This window comes from Panthera pardus, unplaced genomic scaffold (genome assembly GCF_024362965.1).
Source record: "Panthera pardus isolate Hobbes unplaced genomic scaffold, ASM2436296v1 HiC_scaffold_6, whole genome shotgun sequence".
NCBI classification, from domain to species: Eukaryota; Metazoa; Chordata; class Mammalia; order Carnivora; family Felidae; genus Panthera; species Panthera pardus.
The window spans coordinates 6,368,610-6,389,216 of record NW_026526991.1 but is presented as its reverse complement, the minus strand read 5'-3'; the positions used below and the strand labels follow the sequence as shown (position 1 = coordinate 6,389,216).

General features: G+C 54.7%; 2 protein-coding genes across 2 annotated transcripts in view; one reads left to right on the top strand and one right to left on the bottom strand.

The window, feature by feature from the left end:
• Positions 1-2,385: 2,385 nt before the first annotated feature.
• Positions 2,386-20,535, bottom strand: RIBC2 (RIB43A domain with coiled-coils 2). Its single transcript, XM_053894840.1, is given in 8 exon segments — positions 2,386-2,572; positions 3,919-3,964; positions 3,967-4,084; positions 8,837-9,064; positions 12,002-12,120; positions 16,529-16,873; positions 18,898-18,979; positions 20,236-20,535. Coding segments are annotated over 8 exon segments (1,131 nt in total). The 5' UTR covers positions 20,350-20,535; the 3' UTR covers positions 2,386-2,493.
• Positions 13,123-20,607, top strand: part of SMC1B (structural maintenance of chromosomes 1B) — an 82,822-nt gene continuing 75,337 nt past the window's right edge. The window contains exon 1 of the mRNA XM_019447174.2: positions 13,123-13,567. The gene's annotated coding sequence lies outside the window, so the exon portion shown is untranslated. The remainder of the gene's footprint in view (positions 13,568-20,607) is intronic.

Sequence of the window (20,607 nt, the reverse complement as noted above, 5' to 3'; positions counted from 1 at the left end):
GTTGCTCATTTAGGCCACAGCTGTACATTATATGGGTCTGAACAAATATATGACGACCTGTATCCAGCATTACAGTATGATGCAGAGTAGTCTCACTGCCCTCAAAATCCTCTGTGCTCCTCCCGCCCATTCCTCCCTCCCCGCGACTCCCTGGCAACCACTGATCATCTTAGCGGTTTTGTCTTCTCCAGAATGTCATATAGTTACAATCACTCATTATGTAGCCTTTTCGGATTGGCTTCTTTCACCCGGTAATGTGCACCAAAGTTTCCTCCACGTCTTTTGGTGGCTTGATAGCTCATTTCTTTTGATCACTGATGACACTCTACGGCAGAGAGAGAGAGAGGAAGACACAGAACCCGAAGCGGGCTCCATCCAGGCTCCGAGCTGTCAGCACAGAGCCCGACGCGGGGCTCGAACTCACGAGCCGTGAGCTTACGACCTGAGCAGAAGTCAGACGCTTAACCGACTGAGCCCCCCAGGCGCCTCTAACTGGAATTTTTAAAGCCAGTCTGCGAGGAGATAATAAAGGAAGCAAGTAGAGCAAAATCTTAACTGTAGGGTCTAGGTAGTGGTGCCTGGGTGTATACTGTACAATTCTGGTTTTCTTCCGTAGGTTTGAAAATTTTTATAATAAGATGTTGAGGAAAAGTGAGACAAAGCAAAGCCAAACCCTCCGGAGGGTGTGTGTCTGTGTGTGTAAAACCGTACGGGGCCGTTCAGAGCAGAGTGATGGAGACGCCCGGCGCCTGGACCCTGGCTCCGCCTTCCAGCCAGAGCCAAGTCTTGAGCTCCCTTCTCCTGTTTTCTCCTGGCGGGAGGTCGATCGCCACACCCGGAGGTGTCAGGGCTATGGCAGGAACCTGTCCGGCGCCTGGCCTGGCTGGTCCTTCAGTCACTGGGGTCACTTGCCCACTTGAGAACCACGGGGAACGTGTCATACTTCCGGTCACCAGCAGAGGGTGCACGTAAAGCAAACAAGCGCCCAAGGTTTCCAAACCGGGTCTTCCCCTTGGAATATTTTCCATAAAATGATGCAAAATTCAGCGTTTAAAGCAAGCTTCTCCACACTAGGGCCATGATCCCAGTCATACCGACGTGTTATTGATGGCTGCAGTGGGCTCCAAGAGCTCTCTCTCTCCCTTACTCGCCTGTGCCCGCCGGCCCCCGGAACAACTCACCCTGCACTCCTTTGCAAGGATCTCCTTCATCAGCACCCCTGCCGGGCTGTGGGGGACCCTGGCACAGGGCCTCGAAGAGCACTCAGTGTGCAGCGGATGGACAGACATTACCTCCCATTTCTCACTTTATCTCCCTGCCCAAACGCGGCAGGACTGACCGTCTGGATGGGGCGTCTCTCCTCCATCACCCGTACCCTCCCTCAAAGTGTGGCTTGTTCAGCCTGGCCAGCAACGTTCCGAATTGGATCATCCTGGGAGGCAATGGGACCAGGTGTCCCCTGCGTTCCCCCTGTTATGGGTTGAATTGTGTGCCCCGCCCCCCACCCTCAGAAAGATATGTTAGAGTCCTCACCTCCAGTATTTCAGCCGTGACCTTATTTGGAAATAAGGTTATTGTAGATTTAATTAGTGAAGATAAGGTCACTGGGGTGGGACCTAATCCAATACGACCGGTACCCTTACAAAAAGGGGAAATTTGGGGCACCTGGCTGGCTCAGTCGGTTAAGCGTCAGACTCTTGATTTCAGCTCGGGTCATGATCTCACGGTTCGTGAGCCGGTTTCTGGCCGATATGATGTGAACGGAGGTGAAGTGTACGTTGTCCGTGGCTCGTCCTCGAGGGCCAGGACTGCCCCCTTGGCTCCCTTGTGGCCCAATGACACGGAGCAGCATCCCTGGACCACAGGACGGGAGCTGGCAGAGAAGTGACGGAGGGCTGCTCCGGGAGCGAGACGTAAACTGCTTTGCTGAAGCCACTCTTGTTTTGGGGTCTCTGTTACCAGAACCAGGAGAGCCGGACGCCCTGGCTTCAACCCCAGGCCCATCGCTGCCTGTCCACGTGACCTTGAGCAAGACACTTAACGTGTCTGTATCTCAGGCTCCTCTCCCAGAGCAGATGAGTAATAAAGATACCCACCCTCCACTAGCCGCCCCGAGGGTCAAATTGTTCTAAATGCCTTGCATATAGTGAGTGCTCCCGTTAGCTTTCAAGGCAGCTGGACCCGGGGTGCCGGTGACACACAGGCCCCCTCGGATGCCACTCTCTCTGGGATGGTCCTGGCAGGGCCACGTCTACGCCATCCCTGTACAGCCCCCACGGCTGCTCTGGGAACACACTTTCGGGACAGAGCTGAACCGAAACCTCGTACACACACAGGGGAGGGGATTAACACGGTTTGCCCGCCGTGAAAAAGCAGAGTCGAAAGTCACTCCTGAAACACGGGGTGTATTTCTTTGTAATAAATGCGACTCTTCAAAAGGCTGCTGCGTTTTACGCATGAACAATTCAGAAGACAAGGACCGTGTCTTTTTCACTATCGACTTCCTGTATTAAATTGCGTGAAATAATCTTCAGTGGGTTGATTTGTACAGACTTCTTCCATATATTTTTTCCTGAAAATAAAACAAGGGGAAAAAAAAATCAGCAAATGCCTGGTTTCCTAAGGAATCTATTTTTTTTAATATGTAGGAAGAAGGCCACAGACTTTTTACCCGTGTGTTAGCCCCGGGATACGGAATACATTCCAGCCCGAGGAGCTCAAGGGTGAGGGAGGGATGTGTTTTATCATTGCCCTGCGGTTACATTGGGTACTGGCACCGGCATAGTCTGCAGAGGTCTTAGAATTAGATCTCTGTGGACGTGGCTGTAAAGACATCTGTTCATTCCATTCTGTGGGATCATCTCTACTGCTCCTCTGGGGCCCCCAGCGGAAGTGACCAGCCAGCAATGACCCGCCAGGAAACAGACACCTGATTAGAGAAAATACTGGTGGGTCTCTTCTGAGTTCAAGCCAAGAGCTTGATGGATACACAAATAACTAAGTCAATAAGTAATGTGGGGTTTGGTGTGGGGTTGGGGGGATTTCAGAGAGGGTGGCGAGGGGCAGAGGGACAGGAAGAGAGTCTTAAGCAGGCTTCATGCCCAGCACAGAGCCCAACCCAGGGCTCGATCTCATGACTATGGGATCATGACCCGAGCTGAAGTTAAGAGTCGGATGCTTAACCGACTGAGCCACCCAGGTGCCCCAATACTGTGTTTTTTGTTTTGTTTTGTTTTTTACCAAGTTCACCTACGGATCTGCATTAGACGTTTTCTGTCGCTGGCACTCTGAACTATGTGTGGGGTCTGTCCGTGTGAGGGAGAGACTCCAGCTTGCCCTTGGCAACTGCAGCAGCTGGCACGGTCCCTCCCCCCTCCCGCCCCCCTCCCCCTCGCCCCCTCCCCCCCCCCCCCCCCCCCCCCGCCCACCTCCCGATGTCTATGCCAAGCAGCCTCCTCAGAAAAGCCTTCTGACTCCCCCAGGCCCACTCAGAGCCCTCCCCTGGGGCTCCCAGGGCCCTGGGTGTACCCCACGACCCGCACCCATGTCTGAGCCGCTGGGGGGCGCTATGCCCACATGCGCGCCTCCCACGGAGGGTCTCCGGGCCTGTGCTGGCACCAATGGTTTCCAAGCACTTAATTTCCGGCTTGTGGCTTTCAGCCCCTCTCTCCCTTCTGCTTGAATTCTCTACCCAGAGGCTGTGCCCGAGCCCAAGTCACTGCTGCGAGGGGCTTTGGTGAGATACACAGCCGGGGCCTGGGGCCCTTGCGTGGGAAAGACTCGGGGAGGTGGGCCCGCGCTGCCTGCCCGACCGTCCCCACGACTCGGCGGGATCTCGGCTCCGGTGTCCCCCGCCGGCCCCACCTGCTCGGCCCGTCACCCCTCCCCCTGCCCCTGCCCCTTGGCCCAGGCCCTCACTGCGAGCGCTGCTCCTTGGCCAGGCTGAGGTTGGCGCAGTCCAGTGCCGGCGTAGGTCCCGCTGCTGGCGTTTCTGCTGCCGCTCTAGGAGCAGAGTGGAGCGAGCCCTCTGCACCCTCTGCCGGTCCCAGTCCCTGTCTCGCTGCCACTCTTCTTCCCGAAGCCGCTGGAGGGGGGAGAGGCGACTCACCACCACCGCCCCCCCCTCCCCCAGGAAGAGATCCAGGGGATCGCCCGGGAGAATCGGCCTCTCGTTTCACAGATGGGGAAACTGAGGCTCAGAGAGGGGGCAGGCAGGTGAGCAACATCATGCAGGGCATCAGAGGAGACCAGCGCCAGCTGCCAGCCCAGGGCTCCGTGGGCCCTCCTACCCAGACGCTGCCAGTGGGGCGCCACTGCTGAACACGGGGATCACCTGGTGGCTTCTAGAACCTACTGAAGCGGCAGCCCCACCCAAGGCCAGCGGGCTCAAGGCCTTGGGGGTGAATTTCTGCATCTCAGCTAACTCCTCATCGGCTTCCAGCCCCCCTCTATAAAAACCACTGAGCCCTAGAAGAGGAAACCCATCAATGCAGAGGGAAGGGGTCGCTCCCAGAAACGTGAGCCGTTCTACCGGCCGTCCTGAGTCTGAATTATTGGTCAGCTCAGCCTTCTCCTGCAAAAGGAAGCAAAAGCAGGTGGCACCGGGTCTGAAGATGAACACACCTCCTTCCCTTCCGTGGGCTTTAGGGCGGGGCTTCCGCTCACCCGATGAGCAGAAGTAGAGTGTCCAGCGGTGCCCCCCCCCCCCCCCACCGACCTGGGCCTGCCAGCCACCGGGTGCAGACGGGCTGGCAGAGGGCCCGGCCCCCCACCCAGGACCGAGAGGAAGCTGGTGCCCGGTTCTGCCGCCTACAGGGCAAGTCATTTTGCCTGTCTGAGCCTCAGTTTCCTCACCTGTAAAGCGAGGCTACTCACAGCTGCCCTAAGTCATAACACAAGGTGTTTTCGTCAAGAAATACAGGATGCTGGGGCGCCTGGGGGGGCTCAGTCGGTTGAGCGTCTGACTTCAGCTCAGGTCATGATCTCACAGTTCATGGGTTCGAGCCCCGTGTCGGGCTCTGTGCTGACAGCTCGGAGCCTGGAACCTGCTTGGGATTCTGTGTCTCCCTCTCTCTCTGCCCCTCCCCTGCTCACACTCTCTCAAAAATGAATAAATGTTTGAAAAATTTTTTAAAAGAATACAGGATGCTGGAGCGCCCCGGGGGGCTCAGTCGGTTAAATGTTTGACTCTTGATTTCAGCTCAGGTCACGATCTCAGGGTTTGTGGGTCGAGCCCGGAGTTGGGCTCCGAGCTGACAGTACGGAGCCTGCTTGGGATTCTCTCTCTCCCCGTCTCTGCCCGCTTGGGATTCTCTCTCTCCCCCTCTCTGCCCCTGCTCGCTCACTTTCTCTTTCTCTCTCTCTCAAGATAAATAAACTTGGGAAAAAAAAGAATACGGAGTGCCATGGGGGACCTGCTTGCCCTGAACTAAGAGACAGACAGCCTACCTATTCTTTGTCTGACCTCAATTTTCCAAACTGTCTCCATGCAGAGGGGGGAAGTGCTCTGGAGGCATACAGGGGTGCGGAAGGGGGCAGGCGGATTTCTGAGCGGTGAGGCCTGGTCTAGGCTTTTTTCCCCTTTGCGCTTTTCGGTCTTAATTTTCTATGAAGATTGAAAATCAGATAAAAATGCTGCTCTGAGGACAGGTGGCCGTCCCTCCTTGCCAGACAGTTGGGCTGAATTGTAGGAGTGAAGGACAGAGCAGGGCCTGGCAAGGGCGACCCACATTCCCTGCCAACCTCGGGGCTCTTCCCACCTTGGGCTACTTCCCTGCCTGCCCCCGGCTGTCCCCTCTCACGCAGGGGCTGTTTTCCCTCCCACACTGTTGACCCTGTGCGCCTGGACGAGAGCCAGCAGGGAGCTCTTCTACCTGCTCCCCCTTTTCTGAGCCAGGCCGCTGCCCCCTCCCCCAGTACCTGCCTGCTCAGAAGCTCACACTGACCGTGGCACCTGCCAGCACCCCACCTGGGGTGGTCATCTGCTGACCCTGGGGCAGCCCGTCCACCCTTGCAGGCCTGAGAACTTCCTTCTTCCTGGCTTCTCCGTGATCCCCCCTCCTCTCCAAAGACCTAGTGCCAGCCTATCAGCTGTCACCCCCTGGGCCCAGCCTACCAGTGATCCTCGAACTCCCAGTGGGCATCAGAAGAACCCCTGGGGGGCTTTCCTGGCCCCAGACTGTGGGTCTGCCCCAGGATTTCTGGTTCAGAAGGTCTGGGGTGGGGCCTGAGAATCTGCATTTCTCCAAGTTCCTAGGCAATGCCGATGTTGCCGGTCCAGAGACCCCCACTTTGAGAACATCTGCCCCCACCTTGTCATTACCAAGGATGTCAGCCTCCCTAGTGTCACCCTCAAGTGTCCCGTCCACCACTATTCTGATCTGCCTCTTCTACCCTCTCTCCAGCAGCCCGGTTTTTCGAGTCCTCGCCCCACCCCGGGACCTGCCATCCACTGACCGCGTGCTTTCTACTGTCCTGGCTCTCCTGTGACTTCATTTCCCTCCTCGTTCAGCCCGGCGTCCATGGCTGACACCCCCTGGTGCAGATGCCCTCGTGCCCTCGAAATTCTCACTTGGGTCAGACATGCCGGGCAGGTCTGTACAGCTAAGCGTGGCCGGGGAACGTCATCTGATTGCACTCACTGAGGACACTTCAAGTTCATGACCTCCAGCCCTGGCTCTGCCTGGCCATCCCTCCCCTTTCTCCTAGGCCATTCTTTTCCAGCTCTCCTAATGACCATTCTCAGTCCTCGAACCCCCAACCTGACCCCCTCACCCTCGGCTGCTGACCTCCCTTCCTGTTTCCCCAGAAAATAGGAGTTCCAGAAGTGAAGCCCACCCCCACAGCCAAGGACGATCAGCCTGAGTTCCCACCCACCCCCAAGCTTCAACTAGTGCTCCCAGGGCCTTGTTCTCCTGCCGGGGACACGGGCTCCAGCAAGTCCCCTCTGACGTCAATTTCCCCCTCTCTACTGCGTCGCCCTCGTGGCATAACAAGTATGCTGTTATTTCCATAATCAGAAAAAACAAACGCCTGTCCCCACCAGCTACCACCCCATTTCTCTGCACCTTTTTCAGCAAAACACTTTGAAAGCGGTGTCCGCATCGGTGGGTCTCCACTTCCTGCCTGCCTGTTACCTTTCTGTCCCCCCCACGCCTCCTCCAAAGATGCTCCTGATAGAGTCCCCAGTGACTGCCCCCTGGATCCTGGGTTCAGCCAGCAGCCCAGCCACAGGGTTTGGCCTGGGGCTCCCCTTGCTGGGTCCCTCCTCCCTCTTTGGCTGCTCCTTCTCAGCCCCCCTCGCTCTCTATAAATGAAGGTGGGGGTGGGGGTTGTCCCATGATTCAGTTCCTTAGTCCCCTTCTACCTGTCTTTACTCATTCCCTGCGTGACCTTAGCCAGGTTCGCTGCTTTAAATACTCTCTGTGTGGCCATGCCTCTATGCTTATGTCTCCAGACCTTGTTCTGAACTCCCGACTATGTATCCAACTGCCTACTGGCTTTAGGTTGTGGCAGAAAATGTTACTTGCCTCCGGTAGCCATTTTTCTGTCTTCCTCAATAAAACCATTGCCGGCTACCTTGCCGCCTGAAATAAACACTACATTTCCCAGTTAGGGGCAACCTTGTGACTAACTGTTATCCAGTGGAATTTAAGTGGAAGTGTCCTGTGAAACTTCCGAGAAATGTCCTTAGAGTGTTCTTCCTCATTCCTTTTCCTGCTAGATGGACTATGCATGTGAGGGCTGGGGCTCAAGCAGCCACAATGTACTAGGAGGTGGGAGCCAGTTGCCAAGGATGGCAGAATGTTAGTCAGTGACCCTGGAGTTGCCATGTGATGTCTATATGCCAGAGATAAAGTTCTGTTTCATTTAAGATGCTGTTAGTTAGGGTTTTCTGCCATGCTCAGGCATGGAATCCTAACAGATATAGATGTGTAACGCACACTGCACACATATCATTTCCAAAATTGTGCTTGTGACTTCCGTTCCCCTATCAACCTGCTCCTCTCGCCCTCTTCCTACCTCTGTAAATGCCAACTCCATCCTTCTCATTGCCCAGGCCCACAAGGCCTGGAGTAATCCTTAACTCCTCTGGGTCTCATAGGCCCCACCCAACCCTTCAACCAATGCTGCTCACTCTACTTTCAAAATAGATCCAGAATCTGACCATTTCTCAGCACCCTGGCTGCCAGGGCCCTGGACCAGCCAACATCATCTCTCACCTTGACCGCTGCAACAGCCTCCGTAACAGGGCCCTCTCCTCCCATCCCCACCCCACCCCAATAGAGCCTTTTCTCAAAACAGCAGCAAGAGGGATCCTGCCACACGTGTCACTCCTCTCAAAACCCTCCGGTGCTCCTCATCTCCATCACAGAAAAGCTCTTCCCCATGGGCTGCCAGGACCTTGACCTTCCCCCTCCCAGACCTCTTCCTCTCCCTCCCCCCTCATTCCTCCACAGCCCACCAGGCTCCCTGCTCTTCTCTACTCCTGCCTCAATGCCTTGTCCTTGCAGTTCATCCCCTGGTGGTCCTTCCTCCGATATTTGCAATATTTGCAATACTCGCGTGGTGCACTCCCTCCCCTCCTTCAGGTCTTTGTTCCAATGTCGCTTCCCAGTCCCCTGCGGACCCTTCTCAAACTCAGCACCTTTCATCCCCTTGGCCCAGCCTTACTTCCACCCCAGTACATATCTCCCTACCTCCCCAAACGTAAACCCCTTGAGAGCTGCTTCTAGGGACAAGTACAGCAGCGGTGAGAACTAGACGGCTGCAGGAAGGCAGCGGGTGGTACAGATCTGCGGCTGGGGGCTGGGGTGGGGGATGGGCGGGCAGGTACCAGCTTCTCCTGGATTTGCTGCTTCTGAACCAGACGGATCTGCTCCAGCTGCTCCCGGGTCATGCCCTTCCAGCGGTCGGGGACCACGCGGTGGGGCCCGAAGGAGCTGGCTGCCTGCTGCGGGTTCTCGGAGAGCAGGTCCCCACGCAGCAGGTTGGAGATCTCGGCCAAGTCGTCTTCTTGTTCTTGTTTTTTCTCCCGAGTCTTCCTTTCCACTGACTCGGTGGCCTGCACAGGGGAGGACGGACAGTGAGGAAGATGCCCTGGGTGACCCCGTGGGGACTGAGGCAAGGCTGGCGCATCTCACTGGGGTCTCTTGAAGGAAGACAATGGTAAAGTGCGCCTGGGACAGGTGGGGCGGGGGCGGAGAGTGGGCAGGCGCGCAGGCGCGGGGAGGCCCTTGGACCCTGGCTGCCTGGGTGACGGGGGGCGCGAGGGCTGGGCTGAGGGAGCCCCCCTCTGCACTGATTTGTCGAAGCGGGGAGCGGCCTTCCCAGGTTAGGCCGCCATCTCCCCCAGGGCAGGGCTGCGTGCCCCTCCCAGTGGCCCTGGTCCCCTTGGGCGGCCGCAGGCTACAGAGAACACCCGCCAGCGTGATTCACAACAGCGGTGACCCCTCAAAGGTGAAAATGCTCTCGATGCACGTCTGCCACGGGCCCCGGGGACAGACAGATTCCGGGTCAGATCCCTGCTCCGGGGAGGGTGAGGAGTGGAGGGACAGGGCCCTGGCCATGTGACCGGAGCAAGTCACGCCCCCTCTCTGGGCTGCAGCCAGTTCTCGGCTCGGTGTTACCCGTTCTCTCTAGCAGTAAACAGGACACTGGGCAAGGTGCCCGCACGCCGCGCGCGCTCACGAAGGGCCAGCTCGACGGCGTCACGGCAGCACAGGCTTTGCGGTGGGACGAGCCCGGACTCACGCACTGAGTTAATTAATTAAACAATTAATTCCTTGTTTATCGACTAATCATACCCCTCTGGCCGGGGAAGGTAGTTGGACGACAGTGCGCTAAACGGGCCAACACGCTGCGTGTATTAACTCGTTTAATCCCACGACGACCTCACGAGCACGTGTGACAGTCATTGCCGCTGGTCACAAACTATCTCCCCAGCTCCTCCTGCAAGGTGGCGCAGCCGTACTTCCCCACCTGCTTAGAGCGCTCGTGGCCACGTGGCTTCCTCGGGCCCGTGAAGTGTGAGCAGAGGTGACTGTCGTGGCAGGATGAGGTGGGGGTTCGGGGGGTGGGGGGAGGGACAGGACACGTTCTCCTGGGGGAGCAGCCCTCTTCTCCCAGGGGGACACCCTCCAGTGCCGGCCTCCTCTGCGGAGCCGGACCGGCCCGCCCGCAAGTGGCTCCGGAGGACGGTTACCTGGGCCTCTGCCTGGATGCTCCGGCCTGTTTCCACCCAGGAGCAGAGCCGCAAAAGCCGACGGCGGCTTCCCCGGGCGCGGGGGGCGTGGCCTGGGGGCGTGGCCTGGCAGCTCGCGCACGCGCGGAGCTGGGGGACCCGAGAGGGCTGGCGCGGTGCAGGCGCTCGCCGCGGAGGTTACCGAGTGAGAGCGTCGGCGAGTGCGGCGACACAGTTTCCGAGAAGGCCAAGGGCGGCCCCCCAGCGGGAGGGCTCGCTAAATGATCCGCTGAGCCAATGAGCGAGCGACTAAATGAATGGCCGGAAGAGCGGCCACAATGCACAGCACCCGGCGCCCGGCACCCAGCACCCGGCACCCAGTACGCAGCACACAGTACATGGCATATAGCACCTGGCACACAGTACACAGCATCCAGCACCAAGCACCCAGCACCCGGCACCCAGTACACAGCACTCAGCTCACAGCACACAGTACACAGAATCCAGCACCCAGTACACAGCACCCAGCACCCAGCACACAGTACACGGCACACAGCTCACAGCACATAGTATACAGCACACAGCACCAAGCACCCAGCACACGGCACACAGCACCCAATACACAATACCCAGCTCACAGCACACAGTACACAGAACCCAGCACCCAGCACACAGCATCCAGCACCCAGCACCCAGCTCACAGCACCCAGCTCACGGCACAGAGTACCCAGCACACAGTACACAAAAGCCCTATCTACCATGAATTCTCTGCGGGCCCTGGAGCAGGTGACCTCTCCTCTCGGGCATCGTCTGCACACAAGGCAAGGACCAGAGGATGTCTAAGATGGCCTTCGGTCTGCCGGCTGGTGCCTCGGTCTGCCCTTGGTCTCCCCCCATCCCTGGCAGTTTGTCCTCCTCGGTCCCCGCCCCACCGCCCCACCCCCCACCCCCTGCCCCGCTGAAAACCAACATTCTCTTTGGTCTCTGGTCCCGCCTCTCCGGGAGGTTTTGATTACATAAATGTCCCACCAGCAGGACATTTTTGAGCTTGTGTCTCCAATATATTTATCTCACAGCGTGATACCATTAGACCACACATGAACAGTGCTTCATAATACATACACATGCACACATGGGAGTTAAACACGGCCAGGCTGCAAAAACACTGGAGCAGAGTTCTCCTATCCCTTAGCTCATCGTCCCGCCTGCCCTACTCCACAGACCACAGTTCTGGGCAACCAGTTCACCGGATAAATGAATCCAGGGCGGCCCCCATCCCACCCAGGAAGTAGAACTGCATTTGTAAAGAAGTCTGGAGCCGGGTCCGATTAACTGGAGGAATAGAGAGCTTGAAGCAAGGCCAGTGAGGGACCGGGCGGAGCAAAAGGCCGGAGGTGGAGAGTTTGGGAGGAGGTCCCGCAGAGTTTAGAGAGGAGGGAGGTGTCAGGAGCCCCGATCATCAACATGATGATTGTTGCCCTTAGTGAGTGCCAGGACCTGGTCTTGATGAGGATGAGCTCTGAGAGGTGACAAAGAAGTGAGACCAAGACAGGATGCCAGAGCAGTGCTGGATGGCCGTTTAGGTAGATGTCACTGTCCTCGGTGTTAGAGAAGAATCTGAGGTTTGCAGAGTTTAGACAAGCCCACCGCGCCCCTCCCCCCCATCCCCAGGCTCCCAAGCTCAGGAGCAGGGGAGGGGGCGCACTCAATCTGTACCAGGGCAGCCCCCGGGGGGGCCATGTGGATTGTGTGGTGTGAGCCGGTGAAGGGCTGAGCTTGGGACTTGGGACGGGGAGACTGGGGCGTCCCGGGAGCTACCTGGTTCCTGTTGAATTCTTTCACAGCTGCACAAACCGCCTTTCTGGTGGCACTTTCCAGACTCTGTAAATGCTTGGCCGTTTCATCAAACTGCAGCCTTGTCTTGAAGTAGAGGTCCTCTGAAAGGAAGCGAAACGCAGTCACACCTCGCTTGCCCACCCAGAGCTCCTTCCCAGGTGCGCAGAGCACCCTGTGGAGTGTCCAGCCACGCGTCTCTTCTTTTTTTTTTTTTTTTTTTTTTTAACGTTTATTTATTTTTGAGACAGAGAGAGACACAGCATGAACGGGGGAGGGGCAGAGAGAGAGGGAGACACAGAATCAGAAGCAAGCTCCAGGCTCTGAGCCATCAGCCCAGAGCCCGACTCAGGGCTCGAACTCGCAGACCGTGAGATCGTGACCTGGCTGAAGTCGGACGCTTAACCGACTGCGCCACCCAGGCGCCCCAGCTCACGCGTCTCTTCTTATCCTGCCCTCACCCAGAGAGAGGGGATGCTGAAGGCTGCTGGGACACTTAGATGAGGTGATTCAGGTAGAGCTCTTGGGTGCAGGCCCCAAGGGTCAGCATCACTACCCGGGATCAGTAAGGTCTGCTGGCGATTGGTGATGTCTGCTGGGGATGGGTAAATTCTGCTGGGGATTGGTGATGTCTGCTGTGGTCCTGGGCTGGGGCCCTCATCCATCTTCTTACAATGGACAAGGGAGCTCTGCTGTGGGGACCAGATGGGGCTCCGCAGAGGAGGGGTGTCAGAGTGGGGAGATATTCATGCAGTGACACTAGGACTTTTCCAGGCCAATGAGCAGCAGCAGCAGCAGAAGTGGTTAACGTGGAACATCCAAACAACAAAAGGTAAAGATCTGGACTCAGATAAGAGCAGGCTCCTATCCCAGCCCAGACACTCCCTAGCTCTGCAAACCTGAACTATTACCCAACCTTTCCGAGCCTCCAGCCCTCATCTGGGAAGCAGGACAACTCCTACATTGCAGGGTTGTCACTTTAAAAAAAAAAAAAAAGCCACCGATCCAAAGGTCCTTCACGTGGTGTTTGTGTCCCATGGCATCCTCCTGATGTCCAAACACAAGAGCAAACTCCAGCCGTGAGGCAGGGGCCTCCGTTCCACTTGAGCTTCATCTGTCTTCCCCTCCTTCATTCATCCTTTCAGTTGACACAGCGCCACGAGGAGGTACACACAGGACTGTGCCCTTTGCAGGGCACAAAGTGTGTAGTGACGGGCAAGACAGAAAGGGTTCTTCCTGCCTTTGGCGAACTTACTGTCTGGGCGATGAGCCAGGTCATAAACAGATGAACCCCGAAAGAGATCTATGAATGCACACTGCGGAAGTGCTGTAGGGGGAAAGGGTCCTGGGAGGGGACATGCTGGGAATACCTGGCTCAGGCAGACGGGGATGGGGAGGAAGAGAGGAAGAGTGCTTCTCTGGGAGGAAGTGACCTTGGAGCTGAGGTCTGGAAGGACAAGAAGCTGGGTGGAGAGCAGGTGCAATGGGTCTGACGTGAGCAAGGATCTGTCGGCACCCAGCAGTGAAAGGAAGCCAAGTGGCTGGAACACAGTGAGTGGGGTAGGGGGCACAAGGTGACACAGGGGCTGAGCAGTGGCCCAGCACACAGGGCCCTGTAGGCTACAGAGGATTTTGCATTTTGTTCCAGAGGTAAGAGGGAAGCCATTGGAGGGTTTTAAGCTGGGATGGAGGGAGTGGGGGTGACATTGTTTAAAAATCAGCACTCTGACTGCTATGTTGAGAAGAGACCAGAAAGGACAAGAAAGAACATGAAGGACTATTAGAAAGCCCTTGGTGTGGTCCCTCCAGGTGATTAAAAAAAAAAAAAAAAAAAAAAAAAAGGTGGTGACTCATATCACTGTGGTGACAGCAGGGATGGGAGAAGTGGGCCATTCAAGATACATGCAGGAGGTGGAAGGACAGGAATTGAGGATGGCCTGAGAACAAGGGTGGCTCAAGGAGGACTCCTGGGTTTGTGACTTGACTAGGGAAAGAGGTGTCATTGATGGAGGGGAGGATGGTGGGGGGAGGAGCAGAGCCAGAGGGAAGTTCAGGGTTACTCTCCAGGCTGTTCTGAAGTGCCTGGGGAGATGTCCAGGGGGCAGTTCAAAGACCAAGTTCAGGGACATGTCCAGGGGGCAGTTCAAAGACCAAGTCCAGGGAGATGTCCAGAGGGCAGTTCAAGGACCAAGTTCAGGGAGATGTCCAGGGGGCAGTTCAAAGACCAAGTTCAGGGACATGTCCAGGGGGCAGTTCAAAGACCAAGTTCAGGGAGATGTCCAGGGGGCAGTTCAAAGACCAAGTCCAGGGAGATGTCCAGAGGGCAGTTCAAGGACCAAGTTCTGGGAGATGTCCAGGGGGCAGTTCAAAGACCAAGTTCAGGGACATGTCCAGGGGGCAGTTCAAAGACCAAGTTCAGGGAGATGTCCAGGGGGCAGTTCAAAGACCAAGTCCAGGGAGATGTCCAGGGGGCAGTTCAAGGACTAAGTCCAAGGCTGAGACAAAGTCTTTTAGCCAGAGATGGACATGTGGAGAGCCTGGGAGGTGGCTGAGATCTTGAAAGCCCTACGGATGCACTGTTCAACAGATATCTATGTGCCGAGAACGAAAGACAGAGCAGTGAATAAGACAGAGCAAATCTCCTGCCTTCAACGAGCCTGGGATAGGATGCTGGGGAGAGGGATGACAAATACATAACCATACAGTATGTCAGTGATGGGGCTTTGCAGAAAAATACAGCAAGGAAAGGGATACAGAGTATGGGCATGGGGGAGGGTACGGGGTTGCAATTTAAAATAGTGGTCAGGGGAGAGACCTCTCTGGTAAGATGGCATTTCATCAAAGACCCAAAGAAGGATAAGGGGCAAGCCATGCAGATATATGGGGAAATGTTTCCAGGCAGAGGAAACAGTAGGTGCAAAGGCCCTGAGGCAGAAGTGAGCCTGACACACTTAACATTCTGAGTGAGGAAGCCAGTGTGGCCAGGATGAAATGAATGAAAGGCAGCGTGGTAGGGGATCGTTCCAGACTACGAAAACCTTCCCGGTCCTTGAGATGAATCTGGTGCTTATTCTGAGTAAAATGAGAAGCTATTGGAAGGGTGTGCGCAAAAGATCTAGCTTAATTTTTAGCAGGATCATCCTGGTCACTGGGTTGAGAAGCAACTATAGAGGGCCAAGGGCAGAAGCACGGAGACCACCTGCAGGCGATTGCAAAAATCGCGCTGAGAGATGCTGACAGCTTAGCCCAGAGGGGTAAGAGTGGAGGTGGAGAGAGGCGGTTGTGATTTGGGGTGATTTGCTGCTGGACTGGACATGGCATTTGAGACCAAGGAAGGAGTCAAGACGCCTTGGGGTTGGGGCTTGAGCAACTGGAACAACGGAGTTCCCATTGACAGGGGTGGCGGTTCACGGGGGGCAGGCCAGGGTGTCTTGTGTTGACTCTGTTAAGTTCGCTAGACACCCAAGAGCAGATAAACGTTCAGAGGTGACAGGACGTGTGGGCTGAGAATCAGGGAAGAATCCAGGCTGGAAGGGTACGTTTGGGGGAATGATGGCCTATCGGTGGTATCTAAACCCACGACACGAGTTGAGAGCTCCAAGAGACCGAGTGTGGTTGAGGCAGGCGGGGCGCAGAGGGCACTGGTAAGCAACAACACCCGGAGGTTGGTTCGGAAGGGGAGGAGAAACCAGCCAGGGGGCCGGGGGAGGGAAGCCGGGATGAGAGCGGGTCCTGGAAGCTGGCGGAGGAAGTATTTCCAGGAGGAAGAGATGACCAGCTATGGCACAGGCCGCGGATGAAGGAGCCGCCTGAAAACGGAGCTCGGATGCAGCAGCTTGGCGGCCACCTTGGGGCGCCCGGGTGGCTCCGGCGGTTAGGCGTCCGACCTCGGCTCAGGTCATGATCTCGCCGTTCGTGAGCTCGAGCCCCGCGTCAGGCTTTGTTGCTGCCAGTTGGGAGCCTGGAGCCCGTTTCAGGTTCTGTGTCTCCCTCTCTCTCCGTTCCTCCCCCACTCGCACTCTTTCTCTCAAAACTAAATAAAAATTACCAAAAAAAAAATTTTTTTTTTAAAACAAAAAAAAGAAAACACCGGTCACCTTAGTGCAGGCAGAGTTTACTGGACTTGTTGCAACTGCCTCAGGGATGGAGGTTGTTCAGGTCTTGGAGGCTTTGCCAGAGGGGTTCCCTGGGCCTGGAGGGTCCTGGTGAGGACATGTGACCCCTGAGCCCTAGGCGCACCCTACCCCCCAACCCCCCCCCCACCCCCCCCCCCCCCCGCCCCATCCAGGTGCAGGTGGGTTTTTCACCTGCACCTGGCTGGAGCCCGGCGGGAGCACAGAGTTGCAAGCTCAGAAATGAAGACGTTTACATCCTGGAACACAGGCTCTTTCCCCGGCGGCCAACACAGCACAGTGGTAGGACGTGAAACACCAAACAAAGCAGGGGGAAACCCACGGGTTTGATTGGTCGGAGAAAGTATTGAGACCGGTTTGTCCCTTTTGGCTTCATTACCTGCACATCTTTGGTGGGCACGGGCACTCTCCCGTTCCCTCTGCTGTTGTAAGGACCATTCTCGGTTTTGTTCCTCCTGGAATTTCTTCCTCTGGTGGAAGTTTAAATCCTCTCCCATGAATTTCTGCATTCCCGATACTGTATTCCGAATATCGTTATCTGACTGCCTGGCTGGGAGATCTTTCCTAAGGGCTAGGGGGTCAGATAGGTCAAATTCACGGCGAGTTTCTGGCTTCTGGAAGGTCTGCTGGAAATCATTGATGGCTTTACAGAGGCTTTTCCTATCTCTCCTTTCTCGGCCTTCTAATATGCATGTGATTTTGTCATTTTGCCTCATTTCAGCAGCTAGAAGAGACATAGCATACCCACCCATAAGATTAAGGTTCAGAGAAAAAATAAATTTGAATCTGCCTTAAAAAATAATTTCTAGTGATTCTAAAAGCAATATAAGCCTTCAAAATAGTACCACAACCATTAAAGAATTAGTATTTTAAAAAAAAATTTTTAATGTTTATTTTTGAAAGAGAGAGAGAGCAAGCGAGCGAGTAAGCGGGGGAGGGGCAGACAGAGAGGGAGACACAGAATCTGAAGCAGGCTCCAGGCTCCATCCAAGCTGTCAGCACAGAGCTCAACGCGGGGCTCGAACTCACAAACCACAAGATCATCATCTGAGCTGAAGTTGGACACTTAACTGACTGAGCCACCCAGGCGCCCCAAAATTAGTATTCTGAATATACAAAGAGTACCTACAAATCAGTTTAAAAAACCAAACAACCAAAGAAAATAATGGGCCAAGAATAGGTACATATGTGTCTGTCCTATCATTGTTGTAAGTTTTATTTATCTTGTAAGAATTATTTTGTTCAAGTTTGTTTATTTATTTATTTATTTATTTATTTAGAGTGTGCGAGCGGGAAAAGGGGGGGGGGGAGAGAGAGAGAGAGAGAGAGAGAGAGAAAGAGAGAGAGAGAGGGAGAATCTCAAGCAGGCCCCACGCCCAGTGAGGAGCCCAATGTGGGGCTCGATCCCACAAACTGTGAGATCATGACCTGAGCCAAAATCAAGAGTCCCATGCTTAACCGACTGAGCCACCTAGGTGCCCCAGGTTTGAATTATTTTTAAACATGACAAAGGTAAACTGCTTAGGAACTAGAGAATGGTACAAAGAAAAAAATAAATTTCCCTTGTATTCCATCATTCCAACATCACCACTGCTGACATTTTGGTCTATTTCCTTTCTGTCTTTTTCTAAGCTTGTTTCTCTTTATATATTTTAACATTTAATGGGTAGCCCATGGTATATACAATTTTGCATCCTGCTTCTTTCTATTTAAAAAATCCTTATAGTGCTTTAAGAAGAAATAAGCTGGACCTGTTGCACCTGATGTGGGAAAGTGAATTCTATTTGGAATTTTTAAAAAAATGTTTATTATTTTGTAAGAGAGAGCTCGCGCGCAGGTGGGGCAGGGGCAGAGAGGGAGAGATAATCTTAAGCAGGCCCCACACTCAGCAAGGAGCCCCACTCAGGGCTCTATCCCATGAACCATGAGATCATGACCTGAGTCAAAATCAAGAATCAGACACTTAACCTACTGAGCCACCACTCAGGGCTCTATCCCATGAACCATGAGATCGTGACCTGAGTCAAAATCAAGAATCAGACACTTAACCTACTGAGCCACCCAGGTGCCCCTGTTTGGAATTATCTCAGAGCTCCGACAGTATCTTATCTTGTTCTGAGTCACCACAGCCAGTGTGAACCAAGAGTGTCCCTATGTCCTCTGGTGCAAGCAGCTGTCCCCAGGAGAAGGTCTGAAACTTTTTGGCAGAGGATGGTGTGTGTGTTTAAGGGTTTTCAGGTCCGGTTTTTAAAGAAAACTGAGAACAGGGACGCCTGGGCGCATCAGTCGGTTAAGCGTCCGAACTTCGGCTCAGGTCATGATCTCACAGTTTGTGAGTTCCAGCCCCGCATCGGGCTCTGTGCTGACAGCTCAGAGAGTGGAGCCTGCTTGGGATTCTGCGTGTGTGTGTCTCTGTGTCCCCCCGGCTCGCACACACTCTCTCTTTCTCTCAAAAATAAACATAAAATTTTATGTCCTCGGGGTTATGTTCTCGGGTTTATGTTCCCGAGAACAATGTACATTTACCCTCACAATACATTTCCTACACCCCCCATAGAATTCAATAGCTGTTTTCCTTTCAAGAGAGAAAGAATCAGCACATTAAGTTAACTGAGCACAAACAATGGTGAAATTTTAAAAGGACGAAGAGTGTGAAAATGACAAGCTTTTACACTTTTGAAGCAATGAGGACCGGAGTCTAGAGTTATACAGCCCCAGACTGCTAGCTAGGCTTCGAGAGATGCTCACCAAAAGTTTCATGTCTAGCTTTTTCGGTTGCTTCTTTAATCTTCTGGTCATGAACCTGAGCATCCCAGGCGTCTGTGTCTCCCTGGAAATGGAAAACAAAGGGGGAGGAGTTACAGCCAGATAATTTTAGTCGGTTGATAACAATCCTACTGATCTTTTTTTAAGCCTTGTTCCACTGTTAACTAGTTGTCTTAGGTACACATCAGTTCTTTTCATACCTTTTCAGCCTGTCCCCAGAGCTTCCTTCTCCCTTTCTCTTAGTTGATAGATATCTGCAGAACAGAACAACTCCTCCTCTAGGAAGCACTGATGTCCTCTCCCAGTCTCAGTCTGTGCACCCCTGACACCCCATGCTCCCCTCCCTCACAGCCCTGATTCCACTGCTGTGAGCAGTGGACCATTTTTGGTTTTTGTAATATAGTTAATTTTTTTTTAGAGTATGTTATTTATTTATTTATGCGAATTCAAGTTAGTTAACATACAGCACAGTATCGGTTTCAGGAATAGAACCCAGTAATTTATAACTTACATACAACACCCAGTGCTGATCCCAAGTGCACTCGCTCCTTAATGCTCATCACCCATGTAGCCCAGCTCCGCAGCCCCCCCCCCCCCCGCAACCTCCGGTTTGTTTTCTGTATTTATAATTTTTTAGTGTTTATTTTTGAGAGAGAGACAGACAGACAGAGCGTGAGTGGGGGAGGGGCAGAGAGCGAGGGAGACACAGAATCCGAAGCAGGCTCCAGGCTCTGAGCTGTCAGCACAGAGCCCAATGCGGGGCTCGAACCCACAAACTGTGAGATCATGACCTGAGCCGAAGTGCGAGGCTCAACCGAAGAGCCACCTAGGCGGCCCTGTCTTCTGTATTTAAGAGTCTCTTACGGTTTGCTAATGTGACCGTTTTAATGCCAGAGTCCATCGGGCCATGAACTCTGCAAGGTCAGGCAGGGATTGCCATATTCCTCATTTCCTGGGCCCAGCTGGGGCGTGCCACAAAACAGTAACTCGCTGGCATGTGTCAAATGAATAGACTGGAAGGAACCCCCGGTGGTGCAGAAAATCCGGCTCAGAGAAACGAGACCCGCCTTCCGGTCTCTGACTAGCCACTCACTGCAGGCAAGCTCCGTCCCTGCTGCAGGACTCAGTTTGCCTGTCCTGCAAGTGAGAGGGTAGGTGTCTGCGAAGGGCTTCCCCCTCTTCGGCAGTTAACACGACGAGCTGGTGCCCTTTGCGGCCGTGCTTGGATCAGCAGTTTCGCTGCAAGGGCTCATCCCTGGTCTCCGCCGCCCGCCCCTCGCTGCCCCCCACCCCCCATTCCCACCGGGTAGAGGTCCTCACCCCGATGATCCTGTTCCTGGCGTTGAAGATCCGTTTCTGCCGGCACAGCTCCCCATGCGTCCTCTTGGCCAGGCTTAAGTACCGCTCCAGGTCTCTGGGCTGCGCTATCTCCATGGCTGGAAATCGCGAAGAAATTCTGAGGGGGGTTTAAGACAAACGAGATGAAAAAGGAAAGACAACCACAATAAAACAAGCTGCAGCCTAAGCCAGGCTGGCTCCCTAGGAGGCCGGGCGGGTGCGAATCGAGCCGGCTCCGCAAGCTTTCAGTCCTCCGGCGACCTCTCCAAGCCCCGCTCTCCTCGGAAACGTAAACAACCCGGTTGCTTGGGAACCGCGCGGCGCTCGCCGGAGTCTCGCTCTCCTCTCGCGAGA